This window comes from Pholcus phalangioides, unplaced genomic scaffold (genome assembly GCF_987345545.1).
Source record: "Pholcus phalangioides strain wild (caught in Gottingen) unplaced genomic scaffold, Ppha-v1.0 ptg000016l_1, whole genome shotgun sequence".
Lineage (NCBI taxonomy): Eukaryota > Metazoa > Arthropoda > Arachnida > Araneae > Pholcidae > Pholcus > Pholcus phalangioides.
In genome coordinates, this window is record NW_028301609.1 from 2,404,235 (window position 1) to 2,429,535 (window position 25,301).

The following is a 25,301-nucleotide window of genomic DNA, read 5'->3' on the forward strand; positions in this document are numbered from 1 at the left end:
CATTTCTAAATTTTGGCCTCTGTTCAGCAGCACAAACTTTCCAAAGATTTATCAATGAGGTTATGCGTGGTTTGGACTATGTTTTTTCATACATTGACGATATTTTGGTTGCCAGTGAGAATCCGGAGCAGCATAGGCAGCATTTGGAAGAAATTTTTAAACGTTTTTTGGAATATGGTATTGTCATTAACGAATCTAAATGTGAATTTGGCAAAGAGAAAATTGAATTTTTAGGTCACACAATCAATCAAAATGGTTGTTGTCCTACTAAAGAAAAAGTTGATGCAATCTTGAATTTTCCCAAACCTAGTGATATTAGCCAACTTAGACGATTTTTGGGGATGATAAATTTCTATCACCGTTTCATTCCAGACAGTGCGGTCATTCTTGCACCCTTAAATAAGTTACTGGTTGGGGCAAAAAAGAATGACAAGCGGAAAATCGAATGGAATTCGGACTTAGACACAGCTTTCGAAAAAGCAAAAAATGCCATGGCTGAGGCAACTTTATTGTACCATCCTTCAGCAAATGCTAAAATGGCTTTGGTCACTGATTGTAGTGGTTTTGCGATGGGTGCTGTATTACATGAAGTAACACCTGATGGCCCAAAACCTCTTGGATATTTTTCAAAAAAGCTGTCACCTGCTCAATGCAATTATTCAGCTTATGATAGGGAATTGCTTGCTGCATATTCAGCAATTCAGTATTTTAGGTATTTGTTAGAGGCTAGGCCCTTTACTTTATTTGTGGACCATAAACCCCTCATATTTGCATTTCAGCAAAAACAGGATAAATGCTCACCTCGTAGGCTTAGGCAGCTTGACTTCATTTCGCAGTTTACCACAGATATTCAGTATTTACCAGGTAAAAGTAATATTGTAGCGGATAGTTTATCCCGCATTTGTGAAATCCAATTTTCCTCATTAGCAGACATGCAGTTATGGAGCAAAATGCAATCTGAAGATGAGGAAATGAAAAATATCCTGGATGGTAATATTGATTGTAGTGTAGAATTAACGAAACTGAGGATGCCTGCATCCGATATTCACCTCTATTGTGATAGTTCTACTGGGGAAAATAGATTTTATGTCCCTCAAACCTTAAGAAAAAAAGTGTTCGAACAGGTGCATGGCTTATCTCATGCTGGCATCAAGGCCACTAAACAATTAATCAATAGCCGTTATTTTTGGCCTAATCAAAACAAGGACATAACTGTTTGGTGTAGAGCATGTGTGCTATGTCAGAAAACCAAGGTGCATAAGCATACAAAGTCGCCTTTGACAAAATTTTTAGTCCCCGATGAACGTTTTTCACATGTTCATATAGACTTGATAGGACCACTTCCTCCGTGTCATGGTTTCCGTTACTGTCTAACGATGGTAGATAGATTCACGAGATGGCCCGAGGTAGTGCCACTATCCGACATGACGGCTGAAAGTGTCGCCAGAGCGTTGGTACATGGGTGGATTGCACGATTTGGTACACCTCAGAGGGTAACATGCGACAGGGGTGGACAATTTGAATCTGGTCTTTTTCAGGCTCTTTCCCGAATGCTTGGCATCCAAATTGCAAGGACCGCTGCATATACGCCACAGTGCAATGCAATGGTGGAAAGGTTCCATAGGCCACTCAAGCAAGCATTGATGTGTCATATGATAAAACAGGTCCTGGAAGGCCTCGACTCAGACTGGTATGAAGCTCTCCCATTGGTTCTTCTTGGGTTAAGGTCAGCATATAGGAGTGACCTTGATGCCTCGACAGCCCAGCTGACTTATGGTTCCTCGCTTCGTCTTCCTGGTCAGCTGTACGACGATCAGCCATTGTCTAACCCTCCCGACTACATTGCCCGATTGCAAAGGATCATCAGCTCTCTGAAACCAACGAATCCTGTGCGGCATGGACTTCCAAAGATCTACGTCCCGAAGGAGCTCACCACCTGCACTCATGTCTTCATCCGCCGTGGTCCCTTCAAGAAGTCTCTCCAGTGCCCGTACGAAGGTCCATTCCGTGTTGTGCGCAGATTGACCAAGGACTTCGTGGTGGAAGTAAACGACGAAGAAAAGGTGGTCAACATCGACAGATTAAAGCCGGCATTTTTGCTGTTGGATAAAGCCGTTCAGGATGACTCATCACGTTCCAGTGACAGTTCCAGTGATAAGAACAAAACTTACATCTCCCGATATGGTCGTAAAGTTCGGTTTCGTCTCACAAATGAAGTGTGAGACTGGCGGGGGAGTTGTGTGGCGGAGTTTCGCCAACGCTTGGCGTAAAAAGTGACTACGCAGGTTACGCACGCCAAGCGACGGAAAGAAGAAAAAATATTCAGTGGTTGCGAGTGAGTGTAAATGACATGTTGATGTTTTTTCGTGTGTGTGCATATTTTGTAAATAAATTAATTTGGTGATTGTGACAAGTCGTCTTTTAATTAGAGTGGAGTCAGATGAGTGTTATCAAATCAACTCGGTCAACATCCCAAATATCTTAACCCTTGGGTCTATGTGGGCATGACCCGGGTCTTCATGTCTATAATGGAGGGAGGGGGACTGCACTATATGGGATTTGGTACTATGATTTTCATCTGTTACTTCCAGCTAAGTATGGAGGGCCGCCAGAGCAACGGTTGATGTGTTGGGAGGGTCGATTTATTGTGCATGTTCGTTGGATCGTACCGTATTTTACACAGACTGGTTTTTAACGTATAATTTGACTCCTGGGAGAGATGATAATCCGCCATTTTTGAGTCCGTGCCTAGCCAGGATTCCAGAGATTGATCTGATTTATTAAAATTTCATTCATAATAAAAAAATAGAAAGTATCTCAATCTTTGATGGGGGAGAGGGGGCCCTGGATAGGACAGGGGGCCACGAGAAAAAAATGTGATCTATAGGGGGCCATGAGCTGAAAAAGGTTAAGAAACACTGGCTTAGAACATAGTTTCCCAACCTATTTTCTCCCAGCACCACCCAACGTAATCTAACCCATAGAATCCTATGTTATACCCGTAGTTTCTACCCCCCCCCCCTGGAACATTCCATCGCCCACGTTGGGAATCACTGGCTTAGAGCATAGTTTCACAAACTTGTTCCATCACCCCCTTCTTTAGAGAAATTTTTTCTCTCATCGCCCCCAACTCAAGCGTACCCATAAGATCCTATGTAACTTCTATCGCCCCTCCCAGACCTTTAAATAATCGCCTACCGGGGGCGATTTTTTTTTTCATACTTTGGGATGCACTGGCTTAGAGGGTTAGTCGTAATGAATTTCTTAAAATGAAATTTTTGATTCCTTAGCCTTCAAATAGCATTGAAATTAACGGAAATTCATTATAATAACATATAAAGGTATTTCCTTCCGAAATTTCAATATTTTTAAAAATATTTTTTGCATAAATTTTTTTTGATCGCTTGGGAAGGACTGCCCCCTTCCCCGCGTCTGATCCCAATATGCGTTATGAGATAGGGGCTGACGAAATTTTGCTGGCCGGGGGCGAAGAAGGTCAAAAGTGGCTAAAAATCTGCTAACGTAATACTTGTGCGGATAAATCCGCGCGCTCTCTCTCTCTATATATATACTGTATATTGACCGTGAAGTGAAGACTCGTTGACAACGTAATTCACTCTTTGTGCATTATGATTGGTTGAAATGATGGTTTGAGAAATGGTATGATACATTAGCTCTGGGGTTCTCAACCCAGAGCCCCACGGAGCTCTAAGGGCACTTCATGGTTTTTCTGAAGTTCCATAGACGCTTCAGGAAAATAAAATAAGTAACAAATAATGAACAAAAATTAAAAAAAAGAAAGTGGCTTATGGGACTTAACCATAGAAAATATGGACTAAAAATCGCTCAGCGAGTTCAAAAAAGTTTGTGAACCGTTGCATTAGCTTGTTGATAAGGCTATTTTCTGAGTCGAAAGAACTCTACTTCGGTAAACTGCTGTTTGTCTAATTTCCTCTTCGCAAATCGCAATGCCAACAAAACGGAAAAAATTGGGCTTGACTTTGGACGAAAGAAAATAAAATATATATATTTTGAAAGAAACTAATGTCGAGAGAACTCTTATAAAGACAGAAATTGCCAAAAAGTACGGGATTCCAAATTACACCGAGTCCTCTAATCAAAGATCAGCAATAGATCGTTTCTGCGGCAAGTGATTCCAGCGGGCGTTCCAGTATCACGAAAATATTTTCGGAAAGCGGAATTCGCACGAAATTTTATCCTACATTAATTCCATGGAATCCTCATATTCACCGAAATTTTGCGGTGAAGCAAAAAAAAAAAAAAGAAAACGTGGATTTTTTTGAAAATCATCAATAAATGTGGAAAAACTAATTCATTTTTTTTTTATTTCTTTCACTTTTTTTTCGTCTCTCTCATTTACGAACTCTCGATTTTACGAACCAATCATCAAGTCCGTACGGGTTCGTAAAAATCAGCTTCGACTGTATTATGATCAGTATATAAAGATGTGCGTATTTAGATATTTTACAAAAATTTCTAATTTGTTAAAAAATTTAAAAACAATGTTTTAACGGGAGTAAGATGATTTTTTTGAACTCAATTGAGACTTTTTCTTGGATACAGTCAAACCTCGTTAGTGCGTCATCCGGTTAACGCGTCACTCCGCTTACCGGGTCACTTTTTGGAAGTCCCAATTGTCCTCGGGCAGGAATTGGCACAGCTATGGCTTACTCCGTTTAACGAGTCACTGCACTTACTAAGTCATATTTTTTTATTGAGTCACTCCCCCAAGAGTGACTCATTAACGAGTTTGACTGTATTATGCTGAGATGGACACGGAAAGAAAATTCTACTAATCTCCACCGGGAATCGAACCCAGACTTCTTGCAGTCCGGGAAAGCGCGCTATGGTCGGACTGGTCATGTCTCTTGTGGTATATATGGATGGTCTATAGCAGCGGTTCTCAACCGGTGCTTCGCAGAGCCCTTGTGGCTCCATGTGCACTTCCCGGGGGCAGCTGCTCGAGAAAAACAAAATAAACCACAAATTTGATAAATAAATAAAAAAGAGAAATTACACACTGAAAAGGGCTCCGTGACTCAGAAAAGGTTGGGAACCGCTGGTATATAGTGAGGAAACACACATGATTACTTACAAATTTTAGTTGCATCGAACTTCTCAAAATTATATATGCAGGTCGATAGATTTCAATGCGAGTACCATTAGTGGCTCTGCAAATGTCCGAAGGGTTTTCGATCTCTTGCTAAGTATTTAGTACTCGTCCATCTTCTCGGGTTTATTTGGCGGATTCTTTTACCTCTTGTGGTTTTAACATTCCAAGCTCATTATATACATACTCGAGGCCAAAAGTTTCTTAACATGTTATTAAGGAAACAGGTCCAACTTCAAAATGCTTCTACCCTTCGGGGTGGGGAGAACTGAATGAACATTTGAGGTATTGTTAAATCAATTGTTGCAGAGATACGCTGTTGCTACGGATGTGGGAGGCCCACATTCCACACAGTTTGTACGCGGTGTACAACATTCGTCACTTATTTAAATTCAGTTTGACAAAGCATTTTAGACAGTTTAGACAAGACATCCTGTGTATTACTGAGTTATCGCGATAAGTTTCAATGTACAAAGGTACGGGAATCAAATGAACTGCAATCCATCAGTTAGCCGTACACAATTATTCAAACGAGTATAAAATGAATATTTTCACCAAAACCTTGACATGTAAAATATATTGACATGTACTTTTTTTTTATGATATGCATGGCTATTCGTTATCGTCATATTTCTTTTCTTCACATGTTTTTGCATAAAAAAATAATTATTACTCCTTTTTTTCATTTTTGGAATAAGGAACAAATTACAGTGCCTAAGAGCTGTTTAAGTAATTGACGTTAAATATAGTAAAATCAAAGAAAAACATTGTATGTAAATTTCGAAGTTATGCACTGTTGCATTAATTGAATTAACGAAATATAATTTTTTTTTTAAAAAAAGAATGTAAAGGATCTATATCTGAAAATATAATACCTGAAATAATTACTGAGTTGATTACAAAGAGAAATAAACGCTAGTACTAAAGTTTCCGTATTCTGAATAGTTTTTCTAAAAAACTACTCATCCAAATACAGCCACATTTTCAGCATATGCTAATGATGAGAGAGAGTCCACATAGCGCATATAACAAGTTTCAGTGGAATGTGCCCAACAAAACAGGCGCAACAGAGGTCTGAGCAGTTTCAGTATACTGACACTACTCAGACCTATATAGCACCCGTTCTGGTAGACGTATTCCATTGAAACTTGTTATATACGGTATACGGACCATGGGAAAATGTAAAATGCAATAAAAAAAAGCCACTTTTTCACCTGGTCGTCAAAAATTGAATTTTTTTTATTGCATAAATTTCTCTCCCATGGTCTAACTAAGGTATCCTGAAAATTCGACTGTGTTCGTATGAGTAGTTTTTGAGGAAAAATTATTCTCTCAGAGTACGGGAACTTTAATTATAATCACCCTGTATATAAGGTAGAAGTTTGGTTTTCTCGATTCTCTTACACAAACGATAACCGAGACTGAATATTTGCGTAAATGAAATCGATAGTCGTCCATCTTCTCGGATGTGTCATCCGTTTATTGATTCCGTCGGGCGGATTCTTTTATCTTGGTTATTACATTCCAAGCTCATTATATACATACTCGAGGCCAAAAGGTTCTTAATACGTTATTAAGGAAACAGGTCCAACTTCAAAATGCTTCTACCCTTCGGTGGTGGGGGGTGAAGCTGAATGAACATTTGAATTACAACGGAGAATGGCTTCTCTTGTTTGATTTGTATCCACAAAACACACATAATAGATAACATAAAATGAAAAGACCGTGATTAATGGTAAGGTATTCATCGATTTTCGAGAAGCTTTTAATTAAATTCCGTCCTCGAATGTTCTTTATCGTTAATGTTTTTCCGACAGTGTTGTAATAATATTCCGTATAACAACAGCACTTGTGTCGTGAACCTATTTTCCGCTTTTGATACTTTAATGGTAGTTCAAAAAAAAATTGAAAAAATATATAATATTTTTTTTAGTAATGAATTGATGGTTGAGTTTCATTTTTCGTATCACCCCACATTTGCCGGCATGCCGACAAACTCGAGGGACACTAGATTTATGAATGTTGGGGTCTCTCTCTGGTCCGAAGTTAAATAAAGATCGAAACGACGATAAAGTTTTGATCACAGTATGCTGCGTTCTCAACTAATTCAATGGGTTCTTATATAAAGATATTTAATAATTTTCTTAAACCTGTGATTTGAATTTCCTGCCATGCTGGTCTCCCTCGATGTTATCCGGCATGGCGGCTAATGCGGGGAAATATGGTAATCAGTTTTAAAGTTTTTTTTTTTTTTAGTATTTTTAAATATTGTTTCGGATAATTTCTCACAAGTCCTTGAAATAAGCAGAGGATGGGAACACTTTGCAGCACGTTACAAATTTATTCACAGAACAGCAATTTTTAAATGTATTTACAAGCAGAGTTACACGCTAACCAGATCAGAGTTCTCTTATTGAGCGCAAAATCCAACAACTCTCTCCGCTTTTATAGATACGACGAAAATTTTAGAATTCTTCTATAGTTCCGGTTTTGTGGCGCCACAGTCTGGAGACCTTCTAGATAAATCTAGAAGCTTCGAGCATATCTTGACATTTCCGGTTTTGAAACAGGAGATTATTGTCCCAAGGGGTTCTTCAAAAATTTCACTACGATATTTTTCATAACACTATTGAGTGTTCTTTCATAATTCAAAGATTTATTCGTGATATACAGTCAAACCTCGTTAAGGGGTCACTCTTAGGAGAGAGAAAATATGATCCCGTTTGCGGAGTGACCCTGTAAACGAACTAAGCCATTTCCTCACTACTTCCTGCCCCCATCGATATTTGTAGGCCAAAAAACCACCTTTTCATTATTAAAATACGTTCATCTTAGAAATTTATTAATTTAAGTTAATTACATTAGTTGATATTATTTATCTTAATTTTTTCCTTTCCATGCCAAAATCGCGGAATTTCGCAAAACACCAAGAGAAGGCCATTTTGACTGCAATAGACTTTATGTAGTTTTATGCTAAAAAACTCTACTCCGGTAATGATTATAAAATTTTTCGATATCATTTCAGAATGTGTTGAAAGGAATGAAAATTACATTTATTCAACCAGTAAATACTTGTTGGGCCGTCTTAATGCATGCGCCCACTTGAAAATCCCATGGAGGTACCAGATGCATATGCGGGTCTCGTATTATAGAGACCGAAATTAAAAAAGTAATGGTTTCGTTTTATAACACAGCGTACAAGATTCAAATACAAATACAAATACAACGCCACAACAGGCAAAATGCCCAACGAGGTGGCTGATAAAAAGATGCCCATAAAAATATGGATGTCATATGTTTCGAAAATACAGCAACCCCATTAAAAATGCAATTAACACAAATTATAAACAATATATACACATGATAAAATATTACACAATGCCCATAAAGAATACTTATGGTTGTCTTATTCTAAGAATGGATAGCTTCTCGATTTACCCCAACATGTTTATCGTATTTCTTTTTAAACGTGTCAATTGTGTTACAATTTACTACCTCCGGGGGTAAGCTGTTCCATTTATTAACAACCCTATTAGAGAAAAATTCCCTGCGACACGATAGCCTTGCATTGTCCCTCACCAATCGATACTGGTGTCCCCTTGTAAAAGCGGTTGATTGGCGGTGTACTAAAAGTTCATGGTCCATCCTATCCATCCCATTGAAAATTTTGAACACTTCGATCATATCTCCTCGACACCTGCGTTCATCCAATGTAAACATATTCAAAAAATGAAGTCTCTCTTCATAACTCAAGCCCTGTGTGCCAATAAGGACACGCGTAGCTCTTCTCTGCACCCCTTCAATCAAGTCTATGTCCCTCTGTAGGTATGGTCTCCAAAACCTTACCGCATACTCCAGTCCAGGACGAACTAAGCCTCGAAAAAGCGGAAGAATGACTTTAGGAGAACGCGAAGAGACCTCTTTGAAAATGAGACCAAGCATTCTATTCGCTTTTTTGACAACCGCTGAACAATGTTCAGAAAACTTAAGTCGCTCGTCAATGAGAATTCCCAAATCGGTGCCTCTAGTTGCATCCGGGATAGTGACACCATTCAACTCGTAAGAGAACCGTGGGTTGTTCGAACCAAAATGAGCGACCATGCACTTATCTACGCTAAACGTCATGCTCCATTCATTTGCCCATGCTGCAATCTTGTCTAAGTTGGTCTGGAGCAACTCCCTATCGCTTTCATTCCCGATTACCCCCATTAGCTTCACATCATCTGCGAATTTGCTAGTTACCCTGATCGAGTTTGTCGATAAAAAGTGAAAAAAGTATGGGGCCAAGGACACTTCCCTGAGGAACTCCACTTGTGACGTCTGTCCAACCAGAGAATTCCCCGTTCACCATAACTCGTTGCGACCTATCTCTTAACCACGATTCTATCCAATTCAGCAAGTTGCCCCCTATTCCAATCTCGTGTAAACGCTTCAAGACTTTGCCATGTTGTACCCGATCGAATGCCTTCTGGAAATCAAGGTAAACAACGTCGACATTTTTGCTCTTACCCAAAGCCTTATTCACGTAATCATAGAAGCAAAGGAGGTTAGTTACACATGACTTCCCCTTCCTGACCCCATGCTGATTATCCGACAATACATTATTCTCGTCTATCCACTTCACAAACTGCCTTTTGATGATAATTTCCAAAATTTTCGAGAAGGAGCTCGTCGAACTCACTGGACGATAATTTGACACCGCTTCTCTACTACCCTTCTTAAATATCGGAACAACGTTAGCCAGTTTCCAATCTCTCGGGACGATACCCTCAGCAACACTACTCCTGTATATCTGTGCGACTGGCCCCAACAATTCATTAGCACCTTCCCTGAGAACCCTGGGATAGATATCACCTGGTCCTGGTGCTTTGCTTGCACATACATTTCTTAGAAGATTTAGGACCTCCACGTCTTCTACTTGAATATCGTTGAGGGTTTTATTACCCCATGCAACACCCGTATATCGAATATCATTATCTCCATTAAAAACCGACGCGAAAAAGTCATTGAAAGCACTACACATGCCTACATTGCTCTCTACCTTAGAGCCTCCTATCGAGAGGGGACCAACTGTCCCCTTACATCCATTATTGACGTATCGAAAAAATGATTTTGGGTCAGAGCCAATGTTATCTGCCAACCTAGATTCAACTTCCTTTTTACTATCCCTTATCGCTTTCTTCAACAGTCTTCTTTTATCAGTAAACAATGATAGGTCACCACGTCCACTTTTATACTCTCTGAATGCTCTTTTCTTTTCAAGATAAAGGTTCCGCACGCTATCCGTGAACCATAGAGGGTGTGATGTACAAACACGCTTTTTTCGAACAAAGGGTATGACGTCGTGCAAAACAGAGGACAGCTTCGTACTAAATTCTTCCCATTGACTTACCACCCCTACTGATTCCAACCGGTCTTTGAAAACTTCCGCTAACCTTCCTCTCAAAACATCAAAGTTAGTTCTCCGAAAACAAGGAACCAGTCTTTTGTTATCAACCTTACCCGAGGAAAAGTTACAGTGAAATCTGACGATACGATGATCACTGGAAGAAAACTCTTCCCCCACCGAAACATGTTCAACTAGATCCTCAGAACTAGTAAGAACTAAATCCAAAATAGCAGTACCCCTTGTGGCTTCTGATACATGCTGATACAAAAAATTTTCGAGCACCAACTTAAGAAAGTCTCTTTCATACTGATTTCCAGATGAAAGGTTCTCCCAATCAATACCCGGGTAATTGAAATCCCCTAGTATGAGAACCCTCTGTCGCTTACACATGTAGGAAATTTCATCATGCATTTTGGCAATGTAGCTTTGATCCCTATTCGGTGGATTGTAACAAACCCCAACAATAAGTTTATGACGTCTTTTGCTCTCAAGTTCAACCCATATGGTTTCAATATCACTTCTCTGCACGTTACACTCTCTAGCCTTCAAACAGGATTTCACGTATATCAACACTCCACCCCCTTTCCTATCAGATCTATTTCTCAAAAAAGTATCGTATCCTGAGATGTGTAAGAAAGATTCATCCCCATCGTTTGCCCAAGATTCTGTAATGGCTATAAGATCCAAGCTCTCCACAACTATCATAGTTTCTAAAAAATCTTTCTTATTACCCAAGCTCCTGGCATTTATTAACACACATTTTAATTTGCCCGGAGGTTTGTTGTCAATCGAGAAGCCATCCAAGTCAGAGGTGGGTAATTTCAAGTCAGTACTGTTGTGATTATCATTAACTAACCCGCATTCCCGACTACGTGGTCTGGGAGTAAAAAACCTGACCTAAGACTATCGTAAACCTCCCAGACCCCTCTCTTATTTAGATGGATCCCATCCGAACGAAGCCACCTATCGGTAAATGCGGGAAGCTCCAAGAACGTGACCCCAAGTGAGGAGCAAATGTCCTTCAGGCCTATATTAAATTGGTGGATCCTACTCCTATATCCCCTACTACCCCTTGGCAGCACTGGAATCACTGCCACATCTGAACCCCCCTCCCTAGCGGATAATAGTAAATCCCGGTATTCTGACAGAGACTCACTAATATTCGCTCCTACCTGATTTGTTCCCACCCACAGAATCACCCGCAAGGGCAGCTTTCGGCGATGAAAAACGGCTCGAACGTTGCCAATCTTCCCCCCAGGAAGACAACAGCGCTCGAAACCCCGAAAATCCCTACACACTCGGTTCCCAAGTTCCCTAACCATAGAATCGCCGATGATTAAACCCCTATCACTATCCCCCTCTACCTCATCCACGACCACCCATTCGCCCTCTAAAATGTCGTTGTTCGTGGAGATTGCTTCTTCATCAACAGGTGGCTCGACGACCAGAGGCTCCGTTGTAACCGGGCCCTCTAGCACCCTAACTTTTTCCCGTGAAGCTTCGACCTCGAGTTCCAGCCTTTTCCTATACAAGCACCCTTTACAATTGAAACTATCAGCTACTATACCCCTAGACCAGGGAAACCTCCCGTCGCAAGCTCTACACAACACTAGTCGAGGTCGAGGCATACTAACACTATTGCTAAAGCTAGATAATAATAATAATACTTAAAAATAGGAAAATGAGAAACGTTAACTGGAAATTAAAATAATGCAAAATATACGTAAGAGATTATACGAAAAAATTACGTAAAGTAGAATGCTCAGCACTAAATCACGAAGAATAAAATAAATATGTATATAAAGAATACAACACCACCCTCTAAAAAAAAGTATTAAGCTACGAAGTACAATTTATACTTATTAGAATTAGCTAACTATCTCAAAACACTAACACTACAACAATAGGCCCAAATGGAAGGAAAACAAAATTATTGAGAGTACCCGGGAAAAAGTATACACTGTTTGCTAACACTAACGTCCAAAAACCTACGAACTTATATCAAAGAAGCGAGCGAACCTGGCGAAAAAACAACGAAAATGAAATGCGAACGAGAAAAATAAATTTAAGTCGATCGAAAATACACAACGAAAATTAACAAAAAATGAGAGCAATATAATAATTAAAAAAAACCACTTATCTTACAATCCAACGTGCGCTGAAAAAAAGAAAATCACCGCAGAATATGACCCAAAAATAAACAACACGCTAAGTAAAACTCACGAGAACGAAGAAAAACACAAAGAACGACACAAAATGGCGCACTGGCGTGACGGATAATCCTTCGGTAATCACCCGGCAACGGTTTCGGATAAAACTTCTTCTATTGGTCGGTGAGCGGAGCGCGATAATAGCACGTCCGTTCCCAATGACGGCGAAGACGAGAATGGAATCGACGGGAATTCGAAATTATTGGTGACCAACAGCATTAGAGTTTTGTAGGATGGCTTAATTTATATTAAAATTGGGAGTCTCTCAGTCACAGGGACCTCTTTTCATCTCAGAGCCGAACCCCTGGGCTAAAGGCCTATCAGCCTAGCTTATATGGGATGGAAGCTCTGTCGATTAGCAGGGAAAATCACCAATAATTGAGCACTAAGATTATCATATATACATTGTTTGAAGAGTTTCCGATTTCTATGAAAATTTTTGCAGGCCTACTTTCACAAAAGTGACCCCCTTCCCCCCTTAAGAAGAGCGTGAAGACGCTTTATCAGGAGTTTAATAACATAAGAACGCCATTGGGGGCAATCCGAATTTTTAAAAGCGACCCAGGTCAGCTGAGTGGCGTGTTATCCGCTAACGCGAGGTTTGTCCGTAATTTTATCAATTTTCTTGTGCGCGACATCGACGCTTTACTTATTTATCTATTAAAGATTTATTGAGATTTGAAATTTGTGATTTATATAGTAATCAAAAAAAATTCCGAATACACCCATCATTCAGGACTATATATATCTCTTTGAGATGTGAAGCAGGGGTGTGTCCGGTCCTTCAATGTGTTCAATGTATTTCTTCAGGAAATTTGGAGAAACGAATTAATTTTTTTAATGGTGTGATGATTACAGGAACAATTACTTCTGAGTGTGATTCCAGCGTACATTGCAGCCGAAGTGAAGAGGAGCATAATGTTGAAAATGGCTGATGCTTGTAGCCAATCAGCCGCGAATAGCCAATCGAAACGTTTCCACGAGTTGTACGTGCAAAGGCACAATAATGTGAGGTAAGATTTTCTTTAAAAAGTTCTTGTAAAGTTAATTCAGCAATATTTGTGTTCCATAATTTTTCTCCTTCTTAAAAAGTGTAAAAATCAATCATAACTTCTCCTTTATTCGATTTTCCGATAAATATTTCGTGAAATCATAAATATCTTCGAAAAAAATTATTGGTTTTATTATAGTGATTGGTGCTTTTGATTTGTTATATTATCACTTTGCTGTGTTATCGAAAACTTCAAGATTGGATAACTTTTTTGAGAATAAGGGAATGTTTTACAGTGTTATATATTACTGTTTTCTAGATTTAAAGCTTAGCTTGTTTCTTGAGAATTAAATTTCTTCTTTTTCTTTTACAAAGTTAAAACGGGAAGACAAATAAAACATTAATACTAGGTCATTAAAAGTTTAGAAATGAGATTAAATTTTGAACAGAACATGATTTGGCTGCTATTGCGATTTTTTTCATCGTTTCCCGACGTTATTCGATAGGTGTGTAGGTCGAGGTACAATTTCGAATGCAAATGCATCAGTTATTGGTTAAATGGAACCAATATTTTCGGAAAACCCTAGTCTTTTTGAGGAAAAAAAAAATTGCAATCAAAACTACAATTTACTATAATCAATTACTCCAAAATATGTACGAACGATAGCGTACATATGTAGCGCGATATTTGACAACAATTTGGTACAACCAAAAAAGTGAACTTCTCGTGTAAAGGAAGGGTACTTTTGCTACAAGTTTTTGTTTGTTTGCGTAAAGTCATGTAAAAGAAATTTCCGCACGTCGAAATTAATTAGATTGGCAAGTGAGAGGCCAGGTGCGTTGTCAAATATTAAACCACAGCGTCATTTCGAACGAACTTTTTCAAGACCGGCAATAACGTTTATTTCAGCGTATTAAATGGAGACTAAGCCATTCTCTATAAATAGAAGCATTGATTCCAAATAATTCTAGGGCCCAAATTGATTTCCAAAATCTCCGGCAAAGTTTACATATTCAGCGGCTTCAAAGGGGATTTACTTTTAGTACCTTACAGAATCAGCACAGCTCGGCTTCGCTGCATAATGTGTTCTGATCAAGTGTGGACATTATATTCCTACCTGATTATCACGCCATAATTAAAATATGGGAAAACGATATTTTAACCCCTTCGCTTACAAGCGATTGGTAAAAAATTCGGCGATAAATATGGTAGCCTTGTCCTTACCTAACCACACGTTAGAAAAAGAAAAAAAAGTAGAAGAAATGAATTAGTAAAACAGAATGATAGATAAGTGGATAAAAGAGTACGTAAAAACTAGATTTCTCTTTTCACCCTCACCCTATCCCTATTCTATTTTACTATTACATGTATATAGTAGAAGGATACATCATATGTGAAAAAAAAAAATCACACTCAAGGTTTAGAAAAAACGAAGAGGGAAAAAATATAGAGACGTTATATTACACAACAAAGCTTCGCGGACGCAATATTACGTCCTTGATCGTAAAAAGGTTAAGTATGACGTGATAATTAGGAGAGAATGCACTGACCATTCGATCAGAATGCACTTTAATAAAAAGAATTGATACAGAACACTTCAATATCAGCTTTAATCCCATAACGCTTACGAAGTCTGCTAAATTCAAGAAGCAGACATTTTCCCCAGAAATTGGAGTAAATCGGGGAATGTTTATACAGGATGTCCTGTAAGTTCAAATTTAGCCTTTATCTCATCAATTGTTTGTCGTAGATCCAACGTTTCCAATTTAAAATGTGTTTAAAGTGACGTTTCAGCATGATTTCTTCCATATTTATTATATTTAACGACTTCATTTGGAAATTATGCATAATCACCGGTGAAAGTGATAAATGTAGGGAAATTTTTAAAATTTGGCGAGACGATTGGTGATTATGCCTACAAACCGATTATGTATAATAACCGGATTTATCAAATTTACAGTAGCATATACAGTATACAGGGTGTCCTGTAAGTACTACTGAGGCCTTTATCTCATCAATCATCCGTCGTAGAGGTACAGATTCAATATTAAAAAAAAGCTCAAAAGGCCTTCAAAAACTACCGTAAAAGTACTGAGAGTGAACCAGTTTTGGGAGTGAAACTACAGTGTGTAACAAAATAAAAGAAATCTAAATTTTTATACGCCCCCCTGTTCTTTAACTTCCAATTGGGAAGTTATTGCCCTGTATCTCCAGAGGGAAACAGAAAAAAAATGCCATGTTTTTAAGTAGTTAAACGCAATATTCGCGGAGATATTCGAAAAACGGAGAAAATTCGGGAAAGAATAGCGTTAATTCTGGGTAGAAGTTTTCCGCATTTAACGCTGTTCGTTCCCAAATTTCCTTTGAATTCAAAAAAATCGGAGAAAAATTAGGAAAGGACAGCATAAATGAGGGGGAAGGAGTGTTGCCAGTCAGTTTTTTGGTGTTCTTTCGTAACTTTTTTCCAATTTGAATTCAAATATCTTTCAAATATTGCATTTAGAAACATGGAATTTTTTCTGTAGGCCTCAGGAGATTCCGGGCAAGAACTTCGTGTTTGGAAGTTGGGGACTGTATAAAAATTTAGATTTCTTTTTATTTTGCTACACACTGTATTTTCACTGTCGAAACTGGTACAGGGTAATTTTTGAACGCATATTTCGAGCATTTTTTTAAATTGGAACCATTCCTCTATGATGGGCGGTTGAGGAGATAAAGACAAATAAGCACTTACAGGACACCCTGTATATCCATATACATGCTATGCATCATAAGGATTCGTATAACGTTATTGCTCAAAGTATACCTAAGAACATAACCAGGGATTAATTGCTTACACGAGGAAATGGCCCGTCTCTGAAACTGAGGATTATCTTCGCAGGAGGCTTAGACGTCTAAATACGGTCGCGACAAACGTATAGCAATTTATCATAACAAGACGTGCTTGGGGTCGCTGTCTATAGTTTGTCCTTTTATTCTGTTGGATCGTTTCGAGACAGAATACAGTATCGCAATCACTAACAGAATGATTATTGAAGGGGGAGGGAATACTGATGATACTTGGAGTTTCGTGAAAACATGTTCACGAAAGTTCAGTCACCACTGAAGAAAGAAATCATTTTAGCGAAAACTGTAAAATTTAGGCTGTCGCTTAGGTATAATTATTTTTATTTGGCTTTTATTTAATGCTGATAACCACGGAAAAATTCACCGAAAAAAATTCGCCAAGGAGAGATTGAGTGAGTGAGCAAGTGACTGAGACACAATGAGCAAGTAATTAAGATAATGAGCAAGAGTGAGTGAGACAGTGACAAATTGAGCAAGTGAGTGAAACATTGAGCAAGTGACTGAGTCAATAAGCAATTGAGTTGAGTGATCAAGTGACTGAGGCAGTGACAAATTGAGTGTATGGCCAAGTGAGTCAACAAGTGACTGATCCTTTGAGAAATTGAGTAAGCAAGTGAGTGAATGAGCAAGCGAACAACTGCTGGGGCAAGCGAGTGAGCAACTGATGGGTCGAGCGAGTCAGCAACTGCTGGGGCAAGCGAATGAGTGAACAACTGATTGAGTCGAGTGAATGGGTGAGTAACTCATGAAACGGCCGAGTAGGTAAGCAAGGGTTAGTCTCAATTGCTCAGTCAGTGAGTGATAGAGCGAGGAAGTAAGTGAGCTAGTGACCAGACAGAGAGAGAATGGGTGAACGAGTGCGTGAGTAAGCGGCCGAGTCAGTGATTCAGCTCACTCACTCGTCACTTACTTGCTCACTAATTTTTTTATCCACTCACTCACTACTCACACGCTTGCTCGTGTTGTCGAAGGAATATGGCGGTTGAAGACAAACACTTCCTTCAACAATTCAAAGATATAATTAAACAAGAGCGTATATACGCTCTAGCGAAGGAAAATCTCTATCTCCTCTGTAGCTTAGTGGTCAGAGCACTCGTCCGGCAATCGAGGGGCCCGGGTTCGACTCGAGGCAGAGATGAGTTTTTTCCTTCCTTAAAAAATTAGCATCTCAAATAATAAATATCTTCACAACATCCAGTCTTCCGTATATCTTGTATTAACAAGTGGAGAGCGACATTCATGTCATATATATAATTAAACATTTATTACACTCATGTCCATAAATTAAAGATAATTCAGAATCACACGGAAATCGAAATCTAAAGTAAAAATTTCACCTGTAGAATTATCACACACATCTGCAAGAATGATATGCAAATTTCAGGAAGCCACCAGATGATGCCGATAGTACGTCACAATGACGAGAGTGTAAGAGGGGGGGTATATAAGGAATAGTGGCAAAGAAGTAAAATTGTTCACAAGAGTTCTGTAAGGCGCTCAGTGCCATAAGCGAATAGTTATGACACAGAGGACGCATGTGGATGTTTTTTTACGTGGTAGAATTATCGGCCGCCTGGAATGTGGGCGTACTCAGATGGAAGTATCCGAGGAACTTGGAATTGCCCAAAGTGTCATCTCTATGCTTTGGCAACGATTCCAAGATAACGGAAATGTCAGTAGACGTTAGAGTACAGGTCGCCCCCGAGTTATAACGCCGAATGAAGACCGGTATTTGACAGTAACTGCCAAAAGAAGCAGACGGAGCACAGCATCCGACCTGTCTCGTCAGCTATCTGCAGCCACGGGTACCACAGTTTCAAGGCAAACCGTGTACAGACGTTTTGGAGATATTGGTCTATATGCTCGCAGGCCTGTCAGAAGTGTTCCGCTCACGGCAACTCACTGTCGGCAGCGATTAGCCTGGAGTAGAGAACATGCAATGTGGACATCGTCACAGTGGGCTTATGTGATGTCTTCCGCCGAGTCCAGGTTTAGCTTGCAGTCTGATTCACGTCGGACTTATGGAGAACGCCAGGTACCCGTTACCACCAAGACAACATCATTGAACGACACCGTTACGGTGGTGCAGCATTGCTCGTTTGGGGTGGAATTATACTGGGTTCCAGAACAGATCCGCATGTTCAAACCGGAACCACGAAAGCCCAAATTTATCGGGACATCATTCTGGAACAACATGTACGTTTGTTTAGGGGTGCCATGGGCGCAGAATTTGTGTTTATGGATGAGAACGCCCGTCCTCACCGAGCAAACATCGTAAACGAATGCCTTGAATCTGAGGATATAACCCGTATGGAATGCCCAGCATTCTCACCTTGAATCCGATAGAGCATGTGTGAGACATGCTTGGCCGACGAGTTGCAGCCCGTCAACCACCTCCTACATGTGAACTTCGGAGAGCATTGCATGCTGAGTGGAGTGGTCTTCCCCAAGATCAGATCGATAATTTAATACTCAACATGCCTAGGCGTTGTACGGACTGCATTTCATCGCATGGGAGACACACAATGTATTAACCATCATACCAACCATGCAATAGTAAGATTTTGTAAAGGAGATATTTTTTACAATTGCTCCAGGGAGCAAAAATCGTAGTTTTTATGAATGGTATCATACATACACCATCGTTTTTGTTCTTTATCTTTTGTTTAATAAATGGGCTTTATGAATAAGTAACGTTTGTTTTGTTTCTGAACCTTTATTTGCCGGAGCTGGCATTATCCTCAATTTATGGACATGAGTGCATATAATTAACCTACCGAAATATACAAAGAACCTACAAGAACGAGCGGACCGCGTGACTGTGTGATTTGAGTTGCAAAACGCAAGTACGCTGTCGCCACTCTCACCAGTGCTGGGCAAATCCATTGCCCGAAATGCTCGGGAAGTATACAAACTAGGGGGCGGGGGGGGGGAGGCATCTTTTTTTTTTAACCGTACGCCTAGCCTATAAATATTAAATCGGGCATGTATTACTTCAAGTCTGGCGTGTGTCCGGTTACCCACCTTATTTCTCATTTCTTTTGCTCAATCGGTCACTCACTCATAAACTTACTGAATCGTTCGCTCACACTTGCTCGCTGACTCGGGCATTCGCTTACATTCGCATAAGGCTTCTCAGACAGTCGATCTCTCGGGGGTGAACTGTTGTCGGTGAATTTTCCCTTCTATGAATTTTTTGTCGGGATTTTCTCCCTTCGAGTTATTGTTTGTCAGTGAACAATAATACATCGAAGGAAAAATTCAGACAAACAATTTCATCAAAGGGAAAATTCACCGACAAGAAAATGCATTGAAGTGAAAATTCACGACGAGCAAATTGCATTGGAGGGAAAATTCACCGTCAAACAATTTATTGAAGGGAAAATTCACCGACAAACAATTTATTTTGAAAAAATTCACCGACAAAATCATTGATGGCAAAATTCATAGTAAATTTTCCGTCGTTGAATTATTGTCGTGAAATTTGCTTCGATAAACTGCGTGTCGGTGAATTTTCCTTTAGGTGCATTTGCTTGTCGATTCCCTTCGTGATTTTCCCTTCAATGAATTGTGTTTGCGGAATTTTCCTCTCAACTGTTTGTCGGTAAATTTTTTCTTCGATGAATTTACCTTTCGGGAGAATCGGTGTTGGTTAATTTTGCTATTCAGTGAAGGCGGTGAATTCGTGACTTGAAAAGCAGGAAAACATTTGTAATAAAAACAATAAACGTGCTCAAATACTTCCTTGGGAAAAATTTCTGAAATCCTCTGAAATCCATAATTAGTGCCATATTCTCAGTTATTAATCGTAGAATTATTAGTCAAATAAGCATTAGACATTGGGACCATTTCAAAACCGATTTTCCATATGAACAACTACCAGCCCATAGGCTTTAACAGACAATCCTTTAGTATCAGTTTCTCCGAATGGGCCGTACAAAAAGATCTCGTTAAAATCTATTTTCTATGCGAAAATCAATTGGCCTTCGTCATCATGTAAGTCGAACTTCTCTCTCTTCTGAGTTAGCAATGACTTGGTGCTCGTTAATGCATTCGCGCAGAGTTTCTGATTTCCTGCTAAATTATTCATGAGGGCCAGTGAGGGAAGATTACTGAAGTAGGTACTTGAGTCAAACTCTACTTACTATGTAACTAGACTTAGAGAGAGAGAGAGAGAGAGATGAGGTAACTAGTTAAATGACTTCGCGCCGAATTTCCGTTCTGTAAGATGTAAAGGTCACCACAAATAAACGCCTGTTTCACATTGAGCACTTATTCTGCCCTCCGACGTGCAACAGTTCGAATCACCGGTAAAACAGCCCATTAGCGAGGTTGTATTGAATGATTTATTATGGTGTCTATTCAATGCTCGATGAGAATTTCACCTATTACGTGGAAGTAAACAAATGAAGATTATTGACATCCGAAGCAATACATGAAGCTGCTTTACCCGTATTTTATTTAAATGAAAGCTGTACATCCAGCCAATTATCACCGATTGGCAATTGCTGCTAAGCAGTTACTCAAATTACACGTCATTATCGTCCTCTAATATTATGCCTCAGCTAAGTGCTAAGTTCTTCAATAGTTCTACTACAGAGTTTTCCTAAACTTCTTATTCCATATCGCACCCTTCTTCGGAAATTTTCTTTTCCCATCGCCCCGCCACTCAAGTCAACCCATAGAACCCTATATTATAACCATAGTTTCTGTCGTCCGTCCTCGCCCGCATTTACGGTATCTGTTTGAAGGGTTCAACTTGATGTTTTTTTCCAGTAAACATTAATAATCGGTTTTTATCTCATATAGACCTTTTTAGAACTATAGTCATACCTCGTGAATGGGCCACTCTTTGGAGAGCAACAATATGACCTCGTAAGCGGAGTGGCCAGATAAACGGAGCAGGCCGCGCCTTGCTTCTTCCTATACCCTGCATTCATGAGCATAAAACCGAATTTCCGTCATTCAAATATGTTCAGTTTTGAAAATTTATAATTTGTGTTTAATTAAATATAATCACTCACATTAAATTATATTTTCTGAACCTTGTTCAACTGTGGTCAGAAAAACGAATGGAATGCTCGGTTTCATTTTAAAAAAGTTCTCTTAGCGTTCTCCTAATGTCATTCTTGCGCTTTTACGAGGCTTAGTTCGTCCTGGACTGGAGTATGCTGTAAGGTTTTGGAGACCATATCTACAGAGCGACATTGACTTGGTTGAAGGGGTGCAGAGAAGAGCTACGTGTGTCATTATTAGCACACACAGAAGAGGGACTTTTGAACATGTTTACATTGGATGAACGCAGATGTCGGGGAGATATGATCGAAGTGTTCAAAACTTTCAATGGCATGGATAGGATGGACCATGATTTATTAACTCGCCGTCAATCAACTGCTTTTACAAGGGGACACCAGCATCGATTGGTAAGGAACAATTCTATGTTGTGGCGTCGCAGCAAATTTTTCTCCAATAGGGTTGTTAATTAATGGAATAGCTTACATCCGGAGATCGTGAATTCTAACACAATTGGCTCGTTTAAAAATGGATACGGTGAACATATTGGGATAAATCGAGAAGTTATCCATACTTAGATGAGACAGCCATAAATATTTTTTATGGGCATTGCATAATATTTTATAATATATTGAATTTGTTTATAATTGCTTTTGTTTATATTGTTTTTATCATTGAATTTTAAATTGGGCTGCTGCATTTTAGAAATATATGATGTCAATATTTGTTAAGGGCATCTTTTTCTCAGCCACCTCGATGGGCATTTTGCCTGTTGTGGCCTTGTATTTGTATTAATGTGTATCATTTACGATAATTTTCTCTTCCATCTCAAGTCACCAAACCCAAGATAGGATCATTTTGACTGTATTAGACTTTTTTTAGTTTTGTGCTACAAATATGCACCATTAATAATAATGAAAAATGGTTAAGGCCATCAAAATGCATTGAAATCAACAGAAAAACTGCATTTACAGCAGATTTTCGCTTATCTGACATAAACGGGAAAGCAGAAGGTCGGAGAAGCGAAAGTGTCGGATAATAGGGAGGTGTTGAGAAAAAGTCTATTAAACGTCAAACTATGTCAACATTTTACACATTATGAACCTAATAATCATATTTTCAACAAAACAATAGAAAAAATAAACTTACAAAATATTCTGGAGGTAAATTCAGTATACTTAAAAAGTTCAGTCCTGTGATGATTTAAAGAATTTTTTTTATCGTAGTCTGCTCTCCTGACGAGTGCCGTTTCTTCGCTGTCAAGTCTTGCCATCTTTGTTTGAAGCATTATTATGTCGATTCCTGTAGCTTCTTGTTGCTCAATGTATTTAATCGCAGTTTCTAGAGCCTTAGTCGTTGTGTGAGATTCGGCAAGGCTCAACAGTTGGTGCTTGATCTTGCTCTTCAATTTCGTTTTCATCGCAATTGACAATATATAGCGACAATTTATTTCATTGCATTATTCTATTAAATACATTTCATACTGATCATTATAGTCATAGTGTAGACGGGCGCGCCACTGTACAGTCGGGGTAATTTATTAGCTGCGGTAGAGTCGGGAGCAAGAAAAAATAGACTACGTTCACGATCGCAACTTGCAGTTCTTGTTGCCGATTGATGCATTTTTGTGTTGTTTTCTTGCGGTGGGACGTCGGATAATACGGAGTGTCAGATAATCGAACGTCGGATAAACAAGACTCTGCTGTATATTCGACATTAATTGTAAATGCAAATTAAAATTCAAACAATTATCTATGCTTACTACAAAATAAAGAGTTTTAAAACTAATTTGAGTTCATTTTTCAAAAATTTTGAATTGGTATGCTTTTGTTATAATTTCTTAATAGTGAAAGCATCACAGGCTGCAATGTTTACCAAACAATTGTTGATAAACAACAAAAAATGAGACGTACCAGTATAATTTTCATTATAAATATAATTTTCATTACAAATATAATTTTCATTATTCCCCATTTTCGAGAGGGAAAAAAGTGTTAGAGTTAAAAATATTTAGAAGAAACACAAATTGAAAGGCAAGAATACCAAAAAATCACAAAAGTGACCCCCTTCTTAAGCAGAGCGCGGAGACGCGCATTATTAGGATTTCAATAGCATAAGAACGCCATAAAGGACAATCGGGATTTTTTTTTTTAAAGTGACCCGTCAATCAGGGTGACGAGTTATCCGAATAACCCGCTAACGAGGTTTGACCGTACATTGATACTTAAAACTTTAACACTTCGGCTATTGAAATTGCCATTCCACTCTCGAAATTCGTACTGTCTGTATGAACGATACCGTTTAAGCGCACTGAGTGTCTGTCCCGTTTCATGGAGGAATAAACAGCGTGGAGGAATTCGATCCTGTTTGTCTCCTAAATTACCCAAGGGGGGGGGGGGAATGAGGAATCGCCATCAAATGTACATTCAATCTGATGCGTGTGGAACATCCGCAGCCTCCCGAAAATTAATTTAGCAGTACAACCGGAGTCCATCTGTTGGGATATGTTTTGGAGAGAGATAGAGAGAGACGGGAATTCCGGAACCCCCCAAACGTAAATATCGTCTTGATTAGAAATCCTAACCGGACAGTCAGATAGAGAGACGAAATGTGCATGCGTGTATACGAACAATTGCCGCTAGCAGTCGTCGTCGTCGTCCATCATCGAAGACACCGCGTTTGCAGCAGTGTGAGTTGCTGCTTTTATGCATATTTGTCTGTACGGCGAATGCTGTTTGTCATTTTCTATGCAGACATCTGCAGAGCTGTTAGTTGTTCCGGAAAGGGCGTAGAGGAAGATTCGTAGTTTTAGATCGGATTTCCACACGTTCGTCACCACAATCGAGGAATCTCAGTAATCTCAAAAACTACATTTTTGTTTACATAATATCTTCCATGCAACTCACCCCTCACCTGACGTATATTACAGGTAACGAATGAGATCAAGTTTGAAATTCCAATTTGTGAGTGCGCTAGAGACTGAGCAACAGCTTTCTAATTGGGTTTTTGAGGACAGGTGGATCGTATAAAAAGTTAATTTTCATATTTTAATAAGTATACAACCCCTTGCGACATGTATGACGTATCTGAGTTTTACACGTTGTTTGGATACCTCTTCCTGTAGGAAGTATGCCTGTAGGATCAGTGACACCCTTGCCAGACGTGGGGCCCGGTGCGAATATAATGGCTGGGCAGATATACATAATTTCAGGTCTCCCATCAGCCCTGTATTTTATATATTCTGTAAGAGAGGGAGATAAAAATTCAGAAAATTAAAATCATGATAATTCAGAACAAATGCTAGAAAAAATTTCATCGTCCGTCGGAATTCAGAGTAAATGCTACAAATACTTTTAGAATTGATGAAAATTCAGAATAAATGAAAGAAACGATTCCAGAAATTGGTGGGAATTCGGAATGAATGAAAGAAACGATTCCAGAAATTGATGGGAATTCGGAATGAATGAAAGAAACGATTCCAGAAATTGATGGGAATTCGGAATGAATGAAAGAAACGATTCCAGAAATTGACGGGAATTCGGAATGAATGAAAGAAATAATTCTAGAAATTGGCGTGAATTCGGAATGAATGAAAGAAATAATTCCAGAAATTGATGGGAATTCGGAATGAATGAAAGAAACAATTCCAGAAATTGACAGAAATTCGGAATGAATGAAAGAAACAATTCCATAACCTGTCGAAAATTCAGAACGAATGA

At 39.1% G+C, this 25,301-nt stretch overlaps 1 protein-coding gene across 2 annotated transcripts in view; it reads left to right on the forward strand.

The window, feature by feature from the left end:
* Ac76E (adenylate cyclase type 2 Ac76E) overlaps positions 1-25,301 on the forward strand; it is a 303,933-nt gene that overhangs the window by 158,734 nt on the left and 119,898 nt on the right. For both annotated transcript variants that reach the window (XM_089245805.1, XM_089245806.1), the window contains one exon: positions 13,589-13,743. In XM_089245805.1, the coding sequence (XP_089101931.1) occupies positions 13,589-13,743 (155 nt within the window). The remainder of the gene's footprint in view (positions 1-13,588; positions 13,744-25,301) is intronic.